The sequence below is a fragment of the Scyliorhinus torazame genome, chromosome 7 (assembly GCF_047496885.1).
Source record: "Scyliorhinus torazame isolate Kashiwa2021f chromosome 7, sScyTor2.1, whole genome shotgun sequence".
Lineage (NCBI taxonomy): Eukaryota > Metazoa > Chordata > Chondrichthyes > Carcharhiniformes > Scyliorhinidae > Scyliorhinus > Scyliorhinus torazame.
In genome coordinates, this window is record NC_092713.1 from 277,150,570 (window position 1) to 277,168,847 (window position 18,278).

Below are 18,278 nucleotides of genomic sequence, written 5' to 3' on the forward strand. Positions count from 1 at the left end.
CACATATTCTCCTTGCCTGAACTGGTTTACCATTTGTGCATAAATAACTATATCCTGGCAGTAAAGCTGCAGTATTATGCCAGGCCCTGAAATGGCTCTGGACAGAAGCAGTGCAAGGCTCCATAATGAATATATTTTTTTTTGACACCACAAAGCTTAATTGAAGTATTCTGTTGAACATTGCTATGAAAATGTCCAGAGACTCAGATCCAATGTTGACTCAAATATCTTAGATTTCTAAAATAGATTAAAACATTTAAATTTTTAATACATGCTATTTTACTTTCTTCCAAATGGGGATTCATACTGAAATTGGGCAGGTTGATAAAAGGCTTTTCTTAGCTGGCACAAATATACATCATTTACAGCCAAGGATGTAGGCTGGCTTGCTTATGCTGAACAGTGACCTATGGATGGCTTTTGCTGCGTCTTTCTTTCATTCTCTTTCTTCTTGCAGTGAATTACTCAGTGAATGGAATACAATCCAAGTGATGACGGTCTCACCAACCATCTGCAGAGCTGGGGAGAGCCCAGCACCATGTCATATGGGGGAGACATTAAGCGTTAAGTGGCAATCAAGTTTTTAAGTGGCTTAGCAGCAGGATTTCCACAGGATCAAGGATTTTGGTAGGGGGTGGGGGGTGTACCCATCAAATACCCACGATCAACTAGGGACCTGGACCACAAGCCAGTGAGGGACAGATAGCAGTCATGGAAAGGGGAGTCAGGAGAAAGATCGAGGCAGGGAATGGGCCTCTGTGGACCCTTCTCCCTTCCCAAGGCTGCTCCAACAATCAGGCAATGAGTGCCTTTAAATGATTCCCGCCCCAAACCACCCTCTGCCCCCGCCCCATTCAGGAGCCCTGAAGCAAACCCTATAAGTGTTTAGTATTCAGGCTCCAAGCATGGTGACTGCCTGCTACAGGTTGAAGTGGGTTTTAATTTCCCATTCAAGTGCCTCAATTGCATTGGGTTGAGAAGGACGTCCACTGATCTTCCTACCCCGCACTTAACGGTGGCAGAGGAAGGAAGGCTGTGGGATCGCCATCTGATGTCTTCTAGCCCAATTAAATGTCACTCCGGCCCAAATGTGCCTCAGGAGAGGGCATTATGTTGCGCCTCATGTTTTCCTAATTGGATCTTGGGTGACTGTGTTCTGCCCTTGTCTGCGTGGGTTTCTTCCGGGTGGTCCGGTTTCCTCCCACAGTCCAAAGATATGTAGGTTAGGCGGATTGGCCACGCTAATATTGCCCAAACGTTAGGTGAGGTTATGGGTATAGGGGTGGGATTTGGACCTAGGTAGGGTGTCTATTGGAGCAAGGGTCAGTGCAGACTCAATGGGCTGAATGGCCACCTTCTGCACTGTAGGGATTCTATGATTTCTATGATTCTAGTCTATGACAGTTCAGACAGGACAAGATAACATGCGTGGGTTTCCTCCGGGTGCACCGGTTTCCTCCCATAGCACAAAGATGTGCAGGTTAGGTGGATTGGCCATGATAAATTGCCCTTAGTGTCCAAAAAGGTTCGGTGGGGTGACTGGGTTGCAGGGATAGGGTGGAGGCGTGGGCTTCAGTCGGGTGCTCTTTCCAAGGGCCGGTGCCGACTTGATGGGCCAAATAGCCTCCTTCTGCACTGTAAATTCTATAACTATGATGATAAGATTTGAAGAATCTAAACTGTGGCTCCACATCACAGAATTGCTGTGGGACCACCTTCTGTAACCGAGTGGAAATTTAGACGTTTGCAACTTTCTTTAGAAAATCAATTTTGCCACTCTCCATTCTAGAAGACATTGACTGCTTGCAAGTAAATAATCACATCAGTGTTGTTTACTTTCTAGTCCCTCATGTGCAAGTCTTATACATGCCAAGTAGCCAATTGACCAATTGGGTTGTCACACAAAAATTTGATTCTGTTCTTATTTCACATTGATGCATATGCAGATTCAGCAAGAATGATCGGATAACAATAGAGTACAGAAACCATGACAATTTTCTCCTTCCTAATCCAGGAGCATTGAGATCCCTTGAAACACCCATACTGATGTCTGGATTCTGGATCTCGCTGAAAAATTTATTATGATTTTAATCTAAAATATTGATACTCACAGGGCTTAAACTACAAAACATACCCAGGATGGAAGCACAACATGGGGAATTTCTCCAATCAAAGCAAATACAGCTCCTTTACTTACTAGTGGGCTGCTGAATGCCACTCTCTGGGAGGAGAAGCTACCACAATCCATCGCAGACTTCTTACAGTTTTTGAAACCGGTGAACTGCTGCTGGGAAGAGATGCTTTGCGATCGCTGCACAGATCTTATGTTCTTTTGCCATCGGTGGGATGTGCTACTCTGGAAGTTGGTTACGGGGCCTGTGCTCTTCAAAAGTGGCCCATCTTTATCATACGAGTCCAACTCTCTCTGTGTGGATAATCGCTTTGCTAAATGAAAATAGAGCAGGAAAATATATTTTTTTAAAATCACAATAGTTCACCTGTAGTCTTTTCACTCTGCTTAAACATTAGAGTTATGGAATGAGGGGAGTCACAAATTAACACATTGAAACATGTATCTATCCAGGTGGATGGGATGAAAACTTCTCTTTCCAATTAGATATACTGCCTTAAGTGAAGTCAACTTGGGTCACACTCAATCCTGTTCTTATTGACTTAGGTGAACAGCACAGATTTCTCAAAATGTGCTCAACATTGAGACTGAATTGGCAATCCCCCTTGGATGCATCACAATGCTGACTTGAAGCATGAACTTGAATATGCTACACTCATGAAATAATGGGTAGATCAATGTGTCAGAATTTGGATGAGGGGAAAAGGATCAGCAAATTTATCTCCAAATTATTCCAGATATTGCACTATCGTTAAGAACCTAAAAACATTATGGCTCTGCAATTAAATAGTTAGCTTAACTCCTCAAATTGAATGAGCAAATTGTGTGCAATCTACCCTATCTTGAACTATTTGCGACCCATTTAATCTCCTGGGGAACAAAGTTTACATTTTTAAAATGAGTACTTTTAAGTTTTGTTCTAGTTCATTGATTATGTTGATAATCATATGAGTGTAATCCTCACTATTTTCGTCATGTCGGAACTCTGTGCCCATGATGGTGCAGCGACGGAAGACCATTTTGTTTTCAGTGAGGGTTCCCGTCTTATCAGAGAAGATATACTGGATCTGACCGAGGTCTTCGGTGATATTCAGTGTTCGGCACTGCAGACGGTTGTCGGAACTTTCATTGTACATTTCAACATCGTTGTGTATGAAGAATATCTGACCCAACCGTACAAACTCAATGGAAACGTATAAAGAAATAGGGATAAAGACCTGCCAACAGAAGCAAAAATAACTGAGACCAGAATATCCACATAGATTTGACATAAATTTGATTAAATATTCCCATGCGGATAACCCTATTTATCTTGTATTTTAGGTGACCTTCTACCCCATTGGACCTCCTGACTTCACAGTTGTGGTTACAGCCTGATAACCTGCACCTAATCCACATTAAATATTACAATGAAAACAAAATACTGCAGATGCTGGAAATCTGAAATAACAAAAGAGGAAATGCTGGAAAAGCTCAGTCGGCCTGGCAGCATCTCTTCTTCAAAGTCATCTGGACTTAAAACTCTGTTTCTCATATGGCCAGGTCTGCTAAGTTTTTCCAAGCATTTTCTGTTTTGGTTTAATATTCAGTGCACTATTGTTCTCGAAGTAATCTGGGGCCTTGCAAGCTTTGGGTTCTACGTTGGAGAAGAAAACCAAGGCCCTGAGAAGACGACTTCACCTTCCTTGTTGTGAAGTGTTAGCTGTAGGTTCTGTGCACGCCCGCAAACACATGACCAATCCTCTGCTCCATGTTTTCCACAGAGGCATGCACCTGACAGTTTATCATACTGGTTTTAATTACTCACTACACAATATATTGTAAATCATTTGTTCATAATATATTCATAATGAATGCATTTGTACTGCAACAGTAAATTGCTGGTCTGACAAGCAACAGAGGATGTCTCCGGAATTTGAATTCAGCCTCTTACTTTTAGCAGTTCCATTCAGTCGCGAAAAGTGCAAGTTCAACAAAAGAGCTGTTGGTTACCACGCTAACTAGTAACAGCCAGCATTGTCAGGCTGCCTGGGTGGGGCCAGAGGCGGATTTATAATGAAACACACCATGCCTGGACACAGGGCCCCGATCAAAGGGTGGGTGTACTTGGCCATCATGAGGGAGGCTGCTGAGGTTTACGCCGGCAGAGTGGTGGATTCCCCCCCCCCTCCCCCCAGCAACAGATGCGCAACACTGCCGCAAAAAGCCACGGAGAGCCGAGCACTAAGTTTGCACTGGCAGCAGAAGGGACACCCCCAGGCCAGGAACAGGTGTGAGACAATGCCTCAAGGTGAGGGAGAGACACAGCAGCCCCCACAAATACACAGCGCAGGTGAAGCAGGCTGCCTTGAAGATCCGAGGCAAGGACGTGAGTGCGATTGGGAGGATTTGAGGGATGGGGGAGATTGGGAGGGAATGGGGGTGGAAGGTTTGAGGGTATGGGGGAAAGGAGAGTTTGTGAAGTGGTCAGGTTGCAAACTTGCAGGAACGCAAAGTATGTGGGAGCCTGGTTGCATGATTGGCGTGGGGGCCTGGTTGCATGATGGGTGTGGGGGCCTGGTTGCATGATGAGTGTGCGGAGTCCATGGGGAGGAAGAGTTTGTAAGTTTGAGAGGGGGAAGTGGGAAGGCAGAGAGTAGAGTGAGTGTGGTTGGAAGTCCATGATCAGAATCACAATTTCATACTGAAAAGATTAATCCAATTTTTGTTGACCCTAATAAAAATGTGGAATTAACCGTGCAAATAACAGCTCTTTTAGACATTTTATTAACTGCCTAAAATCAAGATTCGGTTTTTTAGCAACATGACATGACACCATCAATCTGGCAGGCAAAAAATGCAGAAAGTTGAAGGTGAGGGTAGAGAACGAAGCTGGGCAAAAAGACAGTGTAAACTTTCACTTCAAAAAGTTGAAGTATTGAACAATGCGCATTAACTCTCATAGGTGAATTATCTGATGACTGATTTCCAGAGATACCACATCGCTTGGAAAAGTTTAACAAGAAGTGGATTCGGAAATGACACCGGAACTACAAGATATTGTTATCATGAGCCTTCCAAAGCATGCATTAAGGCAACTTGTGCATTCATTCAGGATGTAAATTATCTGGATGAATTGATTCTGCGTTATCAGCTCAGTTTGAAAAGGAGTGTTCTTATTGGAGGAAAGTGCTGAGGCATGTTGTTACCTTAGTCAAATTGCTGGCTTCTTTTCAGGCTATGTCTAAGAGGACATGTTGAGTCATCATTGTCAAATCGAAGATGTAAATTTTAAGCTTGCACTGAGCATCTCAGTGAATTTGATGAGCTTCACTAAGAGCATTTGAGAAGATATTAATATTGTGGCTCAGGGAGGACAAACTTTCTAAAGCACCAAGCTCACAAGGACATCATTGTGGCAGCACGGTAGCATTGTGGATAGCACAATTGCTTCCCAGCTCCAGGGTCCCATGTTCGATTCCGGCTTGGGTCACTGTCTGTGCAGAGTCTGCACATCCTCCCAGTGTGTACGTGGGTTTCCTCCGGGTGCTCCGGTTTCCTCCTACAGTCCAAAGATGTGCAGGTTAGGTGGATTGGCCATGATAAATTGCCTTTAGTGTCCAAAATTGCCCTTAGTGTTGGGTGGGGTTACTAGGTTATGGTGATAGGGTGGAGGTGTTGACCTTGGGTAGGGTGCTCTTTCCAAGTGCAGACTCGATGGGCCAAATGGCCTCCTTCTGCACTGTAAATTCTATGATAATCACTATAATGGCAGAGCAGCTCAGACACCAATTCACAAATGAAGTGAAAGATATCAAATACTACTCCATAATAGTTGATTCAACATAAGATGTGGGTCATGTGGGCCAATTAACATTAATTTTAAGATTTGTGACCAGTGATGTTGAAGTTGTAGAGCAATTTCTTTGTTTTGTCCAGCTAAAATTCCACACTGGGTGGCAAAATGGTTCACACTGCTGCCTCACAGCACCAGATGCCCGAGTTCAATTCTGATCTCGGGTGACTCTCTATGTGGACACTGTGGGCGCGATTCACCAATGCCGCGCCGTATGGGAGAATCACCGTTCGCGCCATTTTTTCCCGTGGCGCCAGTCAGACGCCGGCAGGCGATTCTCTGAGGAGCGGAGAATCGATGCCATTTGCGCTGGCGCGTTTGATGCGGCGACGGTCGCGGGCGCCATTCACACCTGCTCGCAGCCGGCGGGAACTCTGCGCGTAGGGCCTGTGGTGCAGGGAAAAGAGCTCCTTCACCGGGGGTGGGGGGGGTGGGGGGGGGGGGGGCTCCGATGAGGTCTGCCCCACGATCGGGGCCTGCCGATTGGTGGGCCGGCCTCCTCCAGCCCCAGCCCTATTTTATTACGCGGCCAGCCCCTGAACCCCCACACCATGTTGCGTCGGGTCCATCGCGCTGAGGACGTCCCCCACGCATTTGCTGGTTGGCGCAGCCCAATTGCGCATGCGCAAGTTGGGGCGGTGCCCATTTGGTGCTGGGAAGGGAGGCTGGAGAGCCGTGATTCGCTCCAGTGCTGTGCTGGCCCCCTGTGGGGGCCATAATCGGTAGTGCGCCGTCGTGAAATGCGTGGCGTTCACCACGTCGCGAACACTCTGTCTCCATTTTGGAGAATCGCGCCCTGTATGTTCTCCCCGTGTCTGCATGGGTTTGCTCTGGGTGCTCCGGTTTCCTCCCACAGTCCAAAGGTGTGCAGGTTAGGTGGATTGGCCATGTTAAATTACCCCATAGTGACCAAAGGTTAGGTGGGGTTATGCGGATGGGATGGGGGAGTGGGCCCAGGTGAGGTACTCTTTCAGAGGGTCAGTGCAGACTCAATGGGTCGAATGGCCTCCTTCTACACTGTAAGAATTCTTTGATTCTATTATTCTGAGTGTCTGGAGACAACAGTTTTAGAAATCATTGCAAATTAACATTTGGTCATCAAAAATTGTCATGGGAAAAGCTTCCATCATGCCATAAATACTGCAGAAAATATTGACGTCTACAAGCAATACTGAACAATGCCAGCCCCTGAGCATTATTCATCCCATGTTCCAGCCATTTCTTGAATTTAATCTGCAACGCTGCAGCTGAATCCTGTTAAGAAACTACATTAAAAAAAAAAAATTTTTTATAAACTTTGTTCAAAATGTTTATGCCTTTTTTTTCAGTTTCCACACATTGGTAGAATTTGTTGCAGTCACGCAAGCAAATAAAAAACATTTGACAATCAAAAGAATTTGTGACACCAGGCGGTCTGCTTGTGCTGATGCAGTTTTGGCATTGGAAATGAACTTTGCTGATACAAAGGAAACATTATTAGACATAGCTGGGAGATATTCAGAAAAACCATGTCTGAAAACTGAAGCAAAATCCTCAGCAGAGACATTTCAAAAATATATGATATTGTTGTTCTGACTCTTTTTTGGAACCATTTACTTCTAAGAATTAATGCTGTCAGTAAATCGCTGCAAAATTGGTGTAAATTTATTGAATGCAGTCTTATCATTGGCCTCAGTTAAAAGCTTTGATATGGAAGTTCAAAATGACTACAACTCAATGAAAGCAGAGGCACTAACAGAAGCAGAGGAGGTATCTGGGACGGATGAGGAGGTGAAGAAATCCATCTTAGGTGCATATAAACTAGTGCCTGAAGCCTACAGACAAAGGTTGAGAAATTTAATGAAAGAACCTGGTCAAACATACATGGAGTTCGAAATGATCAAACAGAGTAATTTTGATAGGTGGATAAGGGCTTTGAAAATAGACCAAACGTAGTTTAAAAATTCAATTCCTGATGTAGTGAGAACTCATGTGGAAGAGCAGAGGGTTAAAACTGCGAGGTTAGCAGCAGAAATGGCAGATGATTATGAATTAGTTCATAAATCAAAGCTTGGTTTCCGACATCAGTTTCAGCCTGTGAGGAATAGAAACTGGGCAAAAGAGAAATACTCAAGTGGTAAAGGTAAAGGAGATCTGATGGGAGATAATAAGGAGAGTGTACCTCAGCTTAAAAAGGAAATCCAGGAGGGTGGACAAGAAATGAAAAGTTTCAAATGTTTTCACTGTAATAAACTAGGTCATGAAAGGTCACAGTGTTGATGGTTGAAGAAAAGCACTGGGAAGGCTGACATGGTAAAACAGGATAAGACAGTGGGGTTTGTTAAAGTGGTAAAGGAAAGTCCAAGTGAAGCGAAGGAGGTGCAAAAGATTGTACAGCGTGATCAAGAGGTGATTGATAAGAAGGTGCCAGATCTCTTTGAAGAACCTACGGCTAAATAGCTGGCTTTTAAAGCAGACCAAGGCAGGCCAGCAGCACGGTTCAATTCCCATACCAGCCTCCCCGAACAGGTGCCGGAATGTGGCGACTAGGGGCTTTTCACAGTAACTTCATTGAAGCCTACTTGTGACAATAAGCGATTTTCATTTAATGTCACTTGTGTGGGTAAAGTTTACTCATGTGTACCAGAAGGAGCAGGTAAAGGAGTCACAAATTTAAGAGATACAGGAGCTCGTCAATCTTTAATGGTAAGAGATGAGGAGTTATGTAGTCTGGGAAGAATATCGCCAGAAAAGGTGGTAATATGTGGAATTCAGGGTGTGAAGAGTAGTGTTCCATTATATAAGGTAAGGTTGGAAAGTCCAGTGAAGAGTGGTGAAGTGATAGTAGGAGTAATAGAGAAACTATCTTGTCCAGGAATACAGTTTATCTTGGGGAATGATATAGCTGGATCACAGGTGGGAGCGATGCCTACTGTGGTTGATAAGCTAGTGGAAAATCACACAACTGAAGGGTTGAAGGACGAATATCCTGGGATTTTTCCAGATTGTGTAGTAACAAGGTCTCAAAGCCACAGGTTAAGACAAGAGGAGAAATCAAAGAGTGAAGATGAAGTCGAAGTTCAATTATCAGAAAAGATTTTTCATCAGATGGTTGGAAAAGAACAAGAAAAGGTGGAGGATGAGGCGGATATTTTTAGTTCAGGAAAATTGGCGGAGATACAACAGAAAGATATAGAAATAAAACGGATGTATAAGAAAGCATACATGGGAGAGGAATTTGAGTGTATACGATTTGAGCGTTATTACCATAAAAGTGATGTCTTGATGAGAAAATGGAGACCTTTACATATACAGGCGGATGAAAAGTGCGCAGAAGTTCATCAAGTGGTATTGCCGGTTGGGTATAGAAATTAGGTGTTACGAGTAGCACATGAGGTACCAGTGGGAGGTCATTTGGGAGTAAGGAAAACTCAAGCTAAAATCAAAAAACATTTTTATTGGCCTGGACTACATACAGATGTAGTTAAATTCTGTCGATCATGTCACACATGTCAAGTGAATGGGGAACCTTAAGCAGTGATAAAACCAATGCCCTTAATATGAAAACGAAATGAAATGAAAATCGCTTATTGTCACAAGTAGGTTTCAAATGAGGTTACTGTGAAAAGCCCCGAGTCGCCACATTCCGTCACCTGTTCGGGGAGGCTGGAATGGGAATTGAACCCACGCTGCTGGCCTGCCTTGGTCTGCTTTAAAAGCCAGCCATTTAGCCCTGTGCTAAACCAGCCCCCTACGAAAAGTGGGAATCAATATCTTTTGACTATAATGGATGTGTCTACTAGGTTTCCAGAGGCCATTCCAGTACGCAATATTACAGCTAAAAAGATTGTGGAGGTGTTCCTCAAATTCTTTACTAGATATGGACTACCCGCAGAAATACAATCGGATCAAGGATCAAATTTTACCTCAAAGTTATTCAAAGATGTTATGGATAGTTTAGGAAGAAATCAATTTAAATCAACTGCGTACCATCCAGAATCGCAGGGAGCATTAGAAAGGTGGCATCAGACATTAAAGACAATGTTGAGGGCTTATTGTCACGGTTATCTAGAGGATTGGGATAAAGGAATTCCATTCGTACTGATTGCAATTAGGGATGTACCTAATGAGTCAACCAAATTCAGTCCTTTTGAACTAATTTTTGGTCATGAGGTAAGAGGACCACTTAAATTGATTAAGAAAAAATTGGTGATTGAGAAATCGGAACTTACATTATTCGATTATGTGTCAAATTTTAGGGAACGATTAAATAGAGCAGGTGAATTGGCTAGACAGCATTTAAAAATTGCACAAAATGTGATAACACGGGTAGCGAACAAGAAATCCAAAGTTCGTAGTTTTGCCAGTGGAGATAAAGTTCTAATATTGTTACCAATGGTAGGTGAACCTTTAAAAGCAAGGTTTTGTGGATCTTATCAGATTGAAAGGAAATTCAGTGAGGTGAATGATGTGGTAAAAACGCCAGGTAGAAGGAAAACTCACCGAGTGTGTCATGTGAATATGCTTAAAACATACTTTGAAAGGGAAGGAGAGCAAAAGGAGGAAGTTTTAATGATTCTAACTCAAAGTGACGAACCAAATCCAGATGACTTTGAATTTGACATACCTCAAATTAAATTGGAAAATGAGGGCGTTCTTAAAAGTTGGGATAAATTGTTGACTTACCTTCCAGAGGAAAAATGCACTGACCTGAAATAGTTATTGATGTCACATGGGCAAGATAAATTGGGAAGTACTAAAATGGCTATACATGATGTAGATGTGGGAAATGCTGTTCCAATTAAACAACAACCATATAGACTTAACACTTTAACAAGGAAATTGAAAGTATGCTGAACAAACAGGCATAATTGAAGTGGGTTGCAGCCAATGGAGCTCACCCATAGTGATGGTACCAAAGTCGGACGGTACCCCATGGTTGTGTGTGGACTATAGAAAGGTTAATGCAGTTACAAGAACGGACTCTTATCCTATCCCACGCTTGGAGGATTTCATTGAGAAGATGGGACAATCAGCTTTTATTTCCAAACTGGATTTACTTAAAGGTTACTGGCAGGTACCTTTATCTGAAAGGGTGAAGGAGATTTCAGCTTTTGTGACTCCAGATGGTGTATATCAATTCAAAGTTATGCCATTTGGCATGAAAAATGCCCCAACCACATTTCAACGGTTACCTAACAAAGTTGTTTCAGGATTACCCAATTGTGCGGCATACATCGATGATCTGGTAATTTTCAGCCAGACATGGAAAGAACATTTAAAACATCTGATGGACTTATTCGATCGACTTCAGGAGGCGGTTTTGGTGGTAAACCTAGCCAAAAGTGAATTTGGAAAAGCCCAAGTCATTTTCCTCGGCCATACAATCGGACAGGGTCGAATGGTCCCACGGGATGTGAAAACAAAAGTTATTGGGGAGTTTCCAATACCTTCGACACGAAGGGAAATAATGCGATTTCTTGGCATGAGTAGATCTACCGGAAATTTGTGCCAATGTTCAGCAGTGTGGTTGCTCCACTGATGGTCTTGCTGAAGAACCGTCGAAAATTTCAGTGGACAGCGGAGTTTCAACAGGCATTTGACTGCCTGAAAGCTGTGCTAACCAATGCTCCTTTGTTGGAGAATTACAAGGGACTCTGTGATCAGATTGAACTAAAGTATCTGACTTTAAAGAGAAATGCTGAGGCATAGAGAAATGGATGGATCATGCAGAGACCTTCTCGTCCAAAGTGACTGTAAACCAAGAGGGATTCCAGTTGGAGGAAGAAGAACTAAAATAGACTATGTTATTATTAAATGTTTACGTGTTTTGTTTTGTTTAAAATAAAATGTATATTCACTGTGCATATTTCTTAAAGGAAAGTGAAAAGGTGAAAAATGAAACCATCTTGAAGTTGATGTTTTATTTTTCTTCTTGGGGGGAGGTGTCATGTGAGAGATTATTAAAGAGCTGTAGTGGATGTACCTTTAAAAATGGGGTGTTTATCGAATAGCTGCTGTGATGTCAGAGTTTGGGTGGAACTGGGCTGTCTGTCCTTCACTTTCGATTTTGAACAGGCAGCTACAGGGTGTTTTCGTTTTGTTTTGTGAGCTGGATAGCTGCAGGGAAAGCAAGCAGCTGTATAAGGATCTCTCTGCAATCGAAAGACTGACTCCAGATCATTTGGCTGATTTCAAAGTGATAACTGCTCTCAATAGTGAATTTAAACCTGATCTGTGTGTTAAAAAAGGGTATTTTGTCTTATGGATGTTGCAAGGAAAGATTAAGGGTTACTTATAGAATATTGTATCTGTGAGGATGATTGGTGTTGATAGTTGTTAAGATGTTTACTGTGGGTTGAGAAAGTGTTAAATGGTTTCATAAATAAACATTGCTTGAATATAATTTTAAAGTACTTTAGCTCTCTGTTTGCATCACACCTGTAAAGTAGGCCCTTCTGCTCCCCATAACCACAATCTATTAAAAGTTGTGGGTCAGGTGAACTCCATGATACACTTTGGGGTTCTCTAAACCCTGGCCCATAACAGTATATAGTATATTCTGTGCAACCAGGGCCCTAACTCTGCATTATATTTGAGTATTCAAGCCAAGGGTGCTCAAGTCATACAATATATAATGTACCCATAAATCACTACTTATTGATGTGGCCCCAAAAATTAACTCGGATTTTATATTCACTAATAATTCATATCATAGCTTGAATTCCTCTTGATGCTGTATCAACACATTACAAATATTTAACTGAGACAATCAAAAACATAACAAAATATGCGGATACTTTGAATCTTAAGAAAGCAACAGCAGCTTGTTTGAACATAGTTGGGGAGTTCAAACATCCCTGAACAGCATGTCAAGCATGTAAACAGTTTCAGGCAAAGTAACAGCCAGTGATTGATCTGATTTACCTGCAACAGTATCATCATCGTCAGAAACATGTAGAGTCCCGACACAGTGGCTGAAATGAAATTGCCAGTGTTGTCTGGATATTCAAATGGAGTCCATGAAGCGAAGGCTCCAACCCAAATACTGTGGCCTGGGGTAAAATATCAAAAATATCCCGTTGCAGAACACAAATCTCTAAATAAAGTGGTATGTTGACAAATAAGGGTATAGGTTTTTTTTCCAGAAAATAAATAAAATACTCAAAATCAATAGAATCATACAATTTGGCAGGATCATTCTGAAACATGAAACTAAACAAGTCACGGCAGATGCTGTCAACATTTACCCGCTTCACTTTAAATTTTCTCTGCTGTTACATCATTGGCGTAACCAATGTGCCTTCGCACCGCCAAATTGATCCTTTTTCATCTTTCTGCTTCAAATCAAATTCCTTTAGTGTCAAAATAAGAATAGTGAATGATGTGCATTCACCCTCATATCAGAGCCCAGTGTCAGGGGAAGCACAGTAAATCATCTCAACACTAAAAACGGTGTCAGGTTTCAATTCCTTTAAATAAAGGCTCAACTCTATTTTTCAGGATCTGAATCAAAAGCTGCCTAACTCATTCTGTTCAACAAGTTTTTTGAATCACCCTGGATTAACTGGCAAACTTTATTCATCGCAGTAGGTCTTTCCTCCCAGCAGCCTATCTAGCCAGACCCAGCCATAGAAAGAAATAATGGGGAACATGATTGTTATAACCTGCCTACTGACGATTGGCTGGGGACTAATGATTATCCCACAATCCTATGGGAGTATGAACTTCCCCAATGAGGGGGGCGGAGAAACTCCTACTATAAATAAGCTGGCCAGTCCAGGAACCAGGAGGAAGGAGAAGGTAGCAAGGGAAGTTACTGCTACTGCTATGTATATATTGTTATAGTAAATAAACTTTATTATTTTGTATCCTTAAAACTCGTGCTGGATTCTTCGGGGCCCTTACAAAACTGGCGACGAAGGTAAAAGTGAATAGCTGTCTACACTGCTGAAGCCACCTCCCTGGATTTTTGTTGGATTCAGGTTGGAAGTTGTTTTCTATTACACCATGCCTCTGTACGGACGTTTGGATGTTTTTGATGCTGCGCTGGAAAGCTGGAACCAGTACACGCAACGGATGCGTTACTATTTCCGGGCAAACAATATCACTGAAAACGAGCGCCAGGTGGTCATATTGCTCACCGCCTGCGGACCGCATACGTTTGGGGTGATTAGGAGCCTTACGTACCCAGCTGCGCCGGACACCAAAACGTTTGACGAACTTGTGAATATAGTGGGGCAACACTTTAACCCAACCCCCTCCACGATAGTCCAGTGTTACCGGTTTAATACCGCTGAGAGGACCCCTGGAGAATCCCTTGCCGATTTTTTATCCAGGCTACGCGGGATTGCGGAATACTGTGACTATGGTGAGACCTTGTCAGAAATGTTACGCGACCGTTTGGTTTGCGGTATTAACAATGCGGCCACCCAGAGAAAGTTGTTAGCGGAGCCAACATTGACTTTTCAACAGGCAATACAAATAGTCTTGTCCCGAGAGAGCGCAGAGCGAGGAGTACAGGAGCTACAGGGAATGGAAGTGCATGCCTTGGGGCGAAACCCTTTCCGCCCAAAAACGTGCCCCCGCACTCCTGCGGTACATTGGGCGAGGAAACGACCAGACCGACGCCAGTGGCCATCGGACATTCCTCCCCGAAGGGAGCCTTCTCCAGAGCCAATGGATGAGGAGCCATGTCCGTGTCAGACTTGTAGGCGCCGGCCCCGTCGCGGACGGCGGTCCTGGGGACGCCAGAGGCGCCGTCGTTCCGACCGAAACTGGGACCAGCCCAGGGGCCGTAACTGGGACCAGCCCAGAGGCCGTACCTTCCATGTGGATGAACCTGCGGCGACCACTCCTGAGGACGTGGAGACGGAGGACGACTGCCTGCAGCTGCATTGTGTGGCAGCTCCCCGTGTGGCCCCCATTAAGGTGACAGTATGGGTCAATGGCCACCCGCTGGAGATGGAGTTGGATACTGGCGCAGCGGTCTCCGTGATCGCCCAGAGGACATTCGACCGCATCAAGCAGGGTATACAGACCCTTACACTAACTGACTCACAGGCCAGGTTGGCCACCTACACGGGGGAACCACTGGACATTGCAGGAACTACAATGACCCCTGTTGTCTATGGACGCCAGGAGGGGCGTTTCCCACTTATCGTAGTGCGTGGCCATGGGCCCAGCCTGTTGGGTCGGGACTGGTTGCGCCATTTGCGGTTGCAATGGCAGCACATCCTCCAAACAGTTTCTGGAGGGTTGACTGAGGTGCTAGGACGATACCCAGAGGTATTCCAGCCTGGTCTGGGGAAAATAAAAGGGGCCGTAGCCCGTATCCAAGTTGAACCAGGAGCCACACCGCGCTATTTCCGGGCGCGCCCAGTGCCTTACGCTTTGCTCGAGAAGGTAGAAGGGGAGCTCACTCGTTTGGAGAGTTTGGGTATTATCAGGCCTGTCCGTTTTGCTGACTGGGCAGCACCAATTGTGCCAGTAATGAAGCCAGATGCCACAGTTCGCTTGTGTGGCGACTTAAACTTACAGTGAATACAGTTTCCCGACTCGACCGATACCCAATGCCTCGCATAGAGGATCTCTACGCGAAACTTGCAGGCGGACTCTCATTCACAAAATTAGATATGAGTCACGCCTACCTGCAGTTGGAGCTGGACCCTGCCTCCCGACCATATGTAACAATTAACACACACCGGGGCCTGTATGAATATACACGATTGCCCTTTGGAGTATCCTCTGCCTGCGCAATTTTTCAACGTGTTATGGAGGGCATTTTGAGAGGTTTACCACGTGTGGCTGTCTACCTAGATGACGTGTTGATTACAGGGACGTCGGAGCAAGAGCATTTGGAAAATCTGGAGGCTGTCCTTAAACGCCTTTCGGAGGCTGGAGTCCGTTTACGTCACACAAAGTGCGTATTTCAGGCAAAAGAAGTAGTCTACCTAGGTCATCGGGTGGACCGCGAGGGTCTGCACCCCGCCGCAGAGAAGGTGCGTGCAATTCAACATGCCCCCGCCCCGACTGACACTTCGCATCTTCGTTCTTTTCTCGGTCTCGTAAACTATTACGGGAAGTTCCTCCCCAATCTGGCAACTACGCTGGCCCCCTTACACCTGCTGCTAAAGAAAAATCACACCTGGGTTTGGGGTCAGCCGCAAGAAACCGCTTTCCGGCGGGTAAAGCAACAATTGTCGTCGTCTGGGTTACTAACCCACTATGATCCGGGAAAGCCTTTGCTCGTCACATGTGATGCATCCCCGTATGGTATTGGGGCTGTCCTGTCCCACAAGATGGAGAACGGGGCCGAGCGACCGATAGCTTTCGCCTCCCGCACATTGACTGCAGTGGAGAAAAAGTATGCGCAGATCGAGAAGGAGGGCCTGGCAGTGGTTTTTGCGGTGAAACGCTTTCACCAGTATGTGTACGGCCGCCATTTCACTATCGTGACTGATCATAAGCCCCTGCTGGGACTCTTCAGAGAGGATAAGCCGATACCGCCCATTGCTTCTGCACGGATCCAGCGCTGGGCTTTGTTGCTTGCTGCATATGAGTATTCTCTGGAGCACAAACCAGGTACGCAGATAGCAAATGCCGACGCACTGAGCCGATTGCCTTTATCGACCGGCCCCATGTCGACCCCCACGACCGGTGAGGTGGTCGCAACCCTAAATTTTATGGACACCTTGCCTGTCACGGCATCACAGATCCGTGAGTGGACCCAGACGGAGCCAGTCCTGTCAAAGGTTCTGCACATAGTCCTGTATGGTGGGCAGCATAGACAGCTCCCAGGCGAGTTACGGGCATTTTCCTCCAAGCTGTCAGAGTTCAGCGTGGAAGACGGCATCCTCTTGTGGGGGACGCATGTGGTTGTCCCGGAAAAAGGCCAGGAGCTGATATTATCAGACTTGCACAATGGGCATCCGGGCGTGACCAAGATGAAAATGTTGGCCCGGAGTTATGTCTGGTGGCCAGGCCTTGACACCGACATTGAGAAGGTGGCCCAAAACTGCTCCATTTGCCAGGAGCATCAGAAGCTTCCGCCGGCCGCGCCCCTACATCACTGGGAATGGCCAGGGCGTCCTTGGGCACGCTTACATGCAGATTTCGCAGGCCCTTTTCAGGGATCCATGTTCCTTCTACTAATTGACGCCCAGTCCAAATGGCTGGAGGTGCATAAGATGCAGGGGACAACGTCCTGCGCAACAATTGAAAAAATGCGTTTATCATTTAGCACGCATGGCCTCCCCGAGGTGCTGGTCACGGATAATGGCACTCCATTCACGAGTGAGGAGTTTGCTAGGTTTACAAAGATGAACGGCATCCGCCATATCCGCACTGCCCCTTACCACCCGGCTTCAAATGGGTTGGCAGAGCGTGCAGTGCAAACATTCAAAAGAGGCCTAAAGAAGCAGTCTTCCGGATCAATGGACACGAGACTGGCTCGTTTTTTGTTTACGTACAGGACCACCCCCCATGCAGTGACTGGGGTAGCTCCCGCAGAACTCCTAATGGGCCGGAGACTTCGCACCCGCCTTAGTATGGTCTTCCCGGACATTGGCGCAAAAGTACGCTGCACACAAGAACGGCAGGGACCGGGATTGTCTCAGCATCGACCGATTCGGCAGTTTGCGCCCGGTGACCCAGTATTCGTGCGGAATTTTGCTGGTGGTGCCTAATGGGTTCCTGGGGTAATCTTTCGCCAAACGGGCCCTATATCGTACCAAATGCAAGCCCAGGGTCGTCTCCAGCGAAAACATGTAGACCACGTCCGGTCCAGAAGATCATCCCCGCAAAAGATTCCCCGCCCCCGGAGCTCAGTTCAACAGCGGCAAAGACCAGAAACAAGGGAAGGTAGTCCTCCAAATCTTCCACTGGTGCCTCACTCAAAGCCTGCGCAGGTCATGACGGGACCGAATGGGGACAGAGACGCTGACATGACGGAGGCAGCAGACTCTGACTCCGAGATGGAGACACAGGATGAATCAGAGGGGGAATCCTCGGGTCCACAGGCCGTGGATGTACAACCGCGCCGTTCATCACGGAAGCGCGGTCTCCGTCTCGTTATACGCCGCCTGATCCAGCGCAGCGTGCAAATGGCGTCCGGCCTGCGGCCAAACGAGTTCGACGCCTCCCTTCGCCAGGGCCTACGGTGGATTCCTTGGACTTTGGGGGGGAGGGATGTTATAACCTGCCTACTGACGATTGGCTGCGGACTAATGATTATCCCACAATCCTATAGGAGTATGAACTTCCCCAATGAGGGGGGCGGAGAAACTCCTACTATAAATAAGCTGGCCAGTCCAGGAACCAGGAGGAAGGAGA

General features: G+C 45.5%; 1 protein-coding gene across 2 annotated transcripts in view; it reads right to left on the reverse strand.

Annotated features, from left to right (window-relative positions):
- Positions 1–18,278, reverse strand: part of atp10b (ATPase phospholipid transporting 10B) — a 511,821-nt gene that overhangs the window by 141,667 nt on the left and 351,876 nt on the right. For both annotated transcript variants that reach the window (XM_072512518.1, XM_072512519.1), the window contains exons 9-11: positions 12,873–13,000; positions 3,096–3,348; positions 2,198–2,445 (exon numbers count right to left, since the gene is read on the reverse strand). In XM_072512518.1, the coding sequence (XP_072368619.1) occupies positions 2,198–2,445; positions 3,096–3,348; positions 12,873–13,000 (629 nt within the window). The remainder of the gene's footprint in view (positions 1–2,197; positions 2,446–3,095; positions 3,349–12,872; positions 13,001–18,278) is intronic.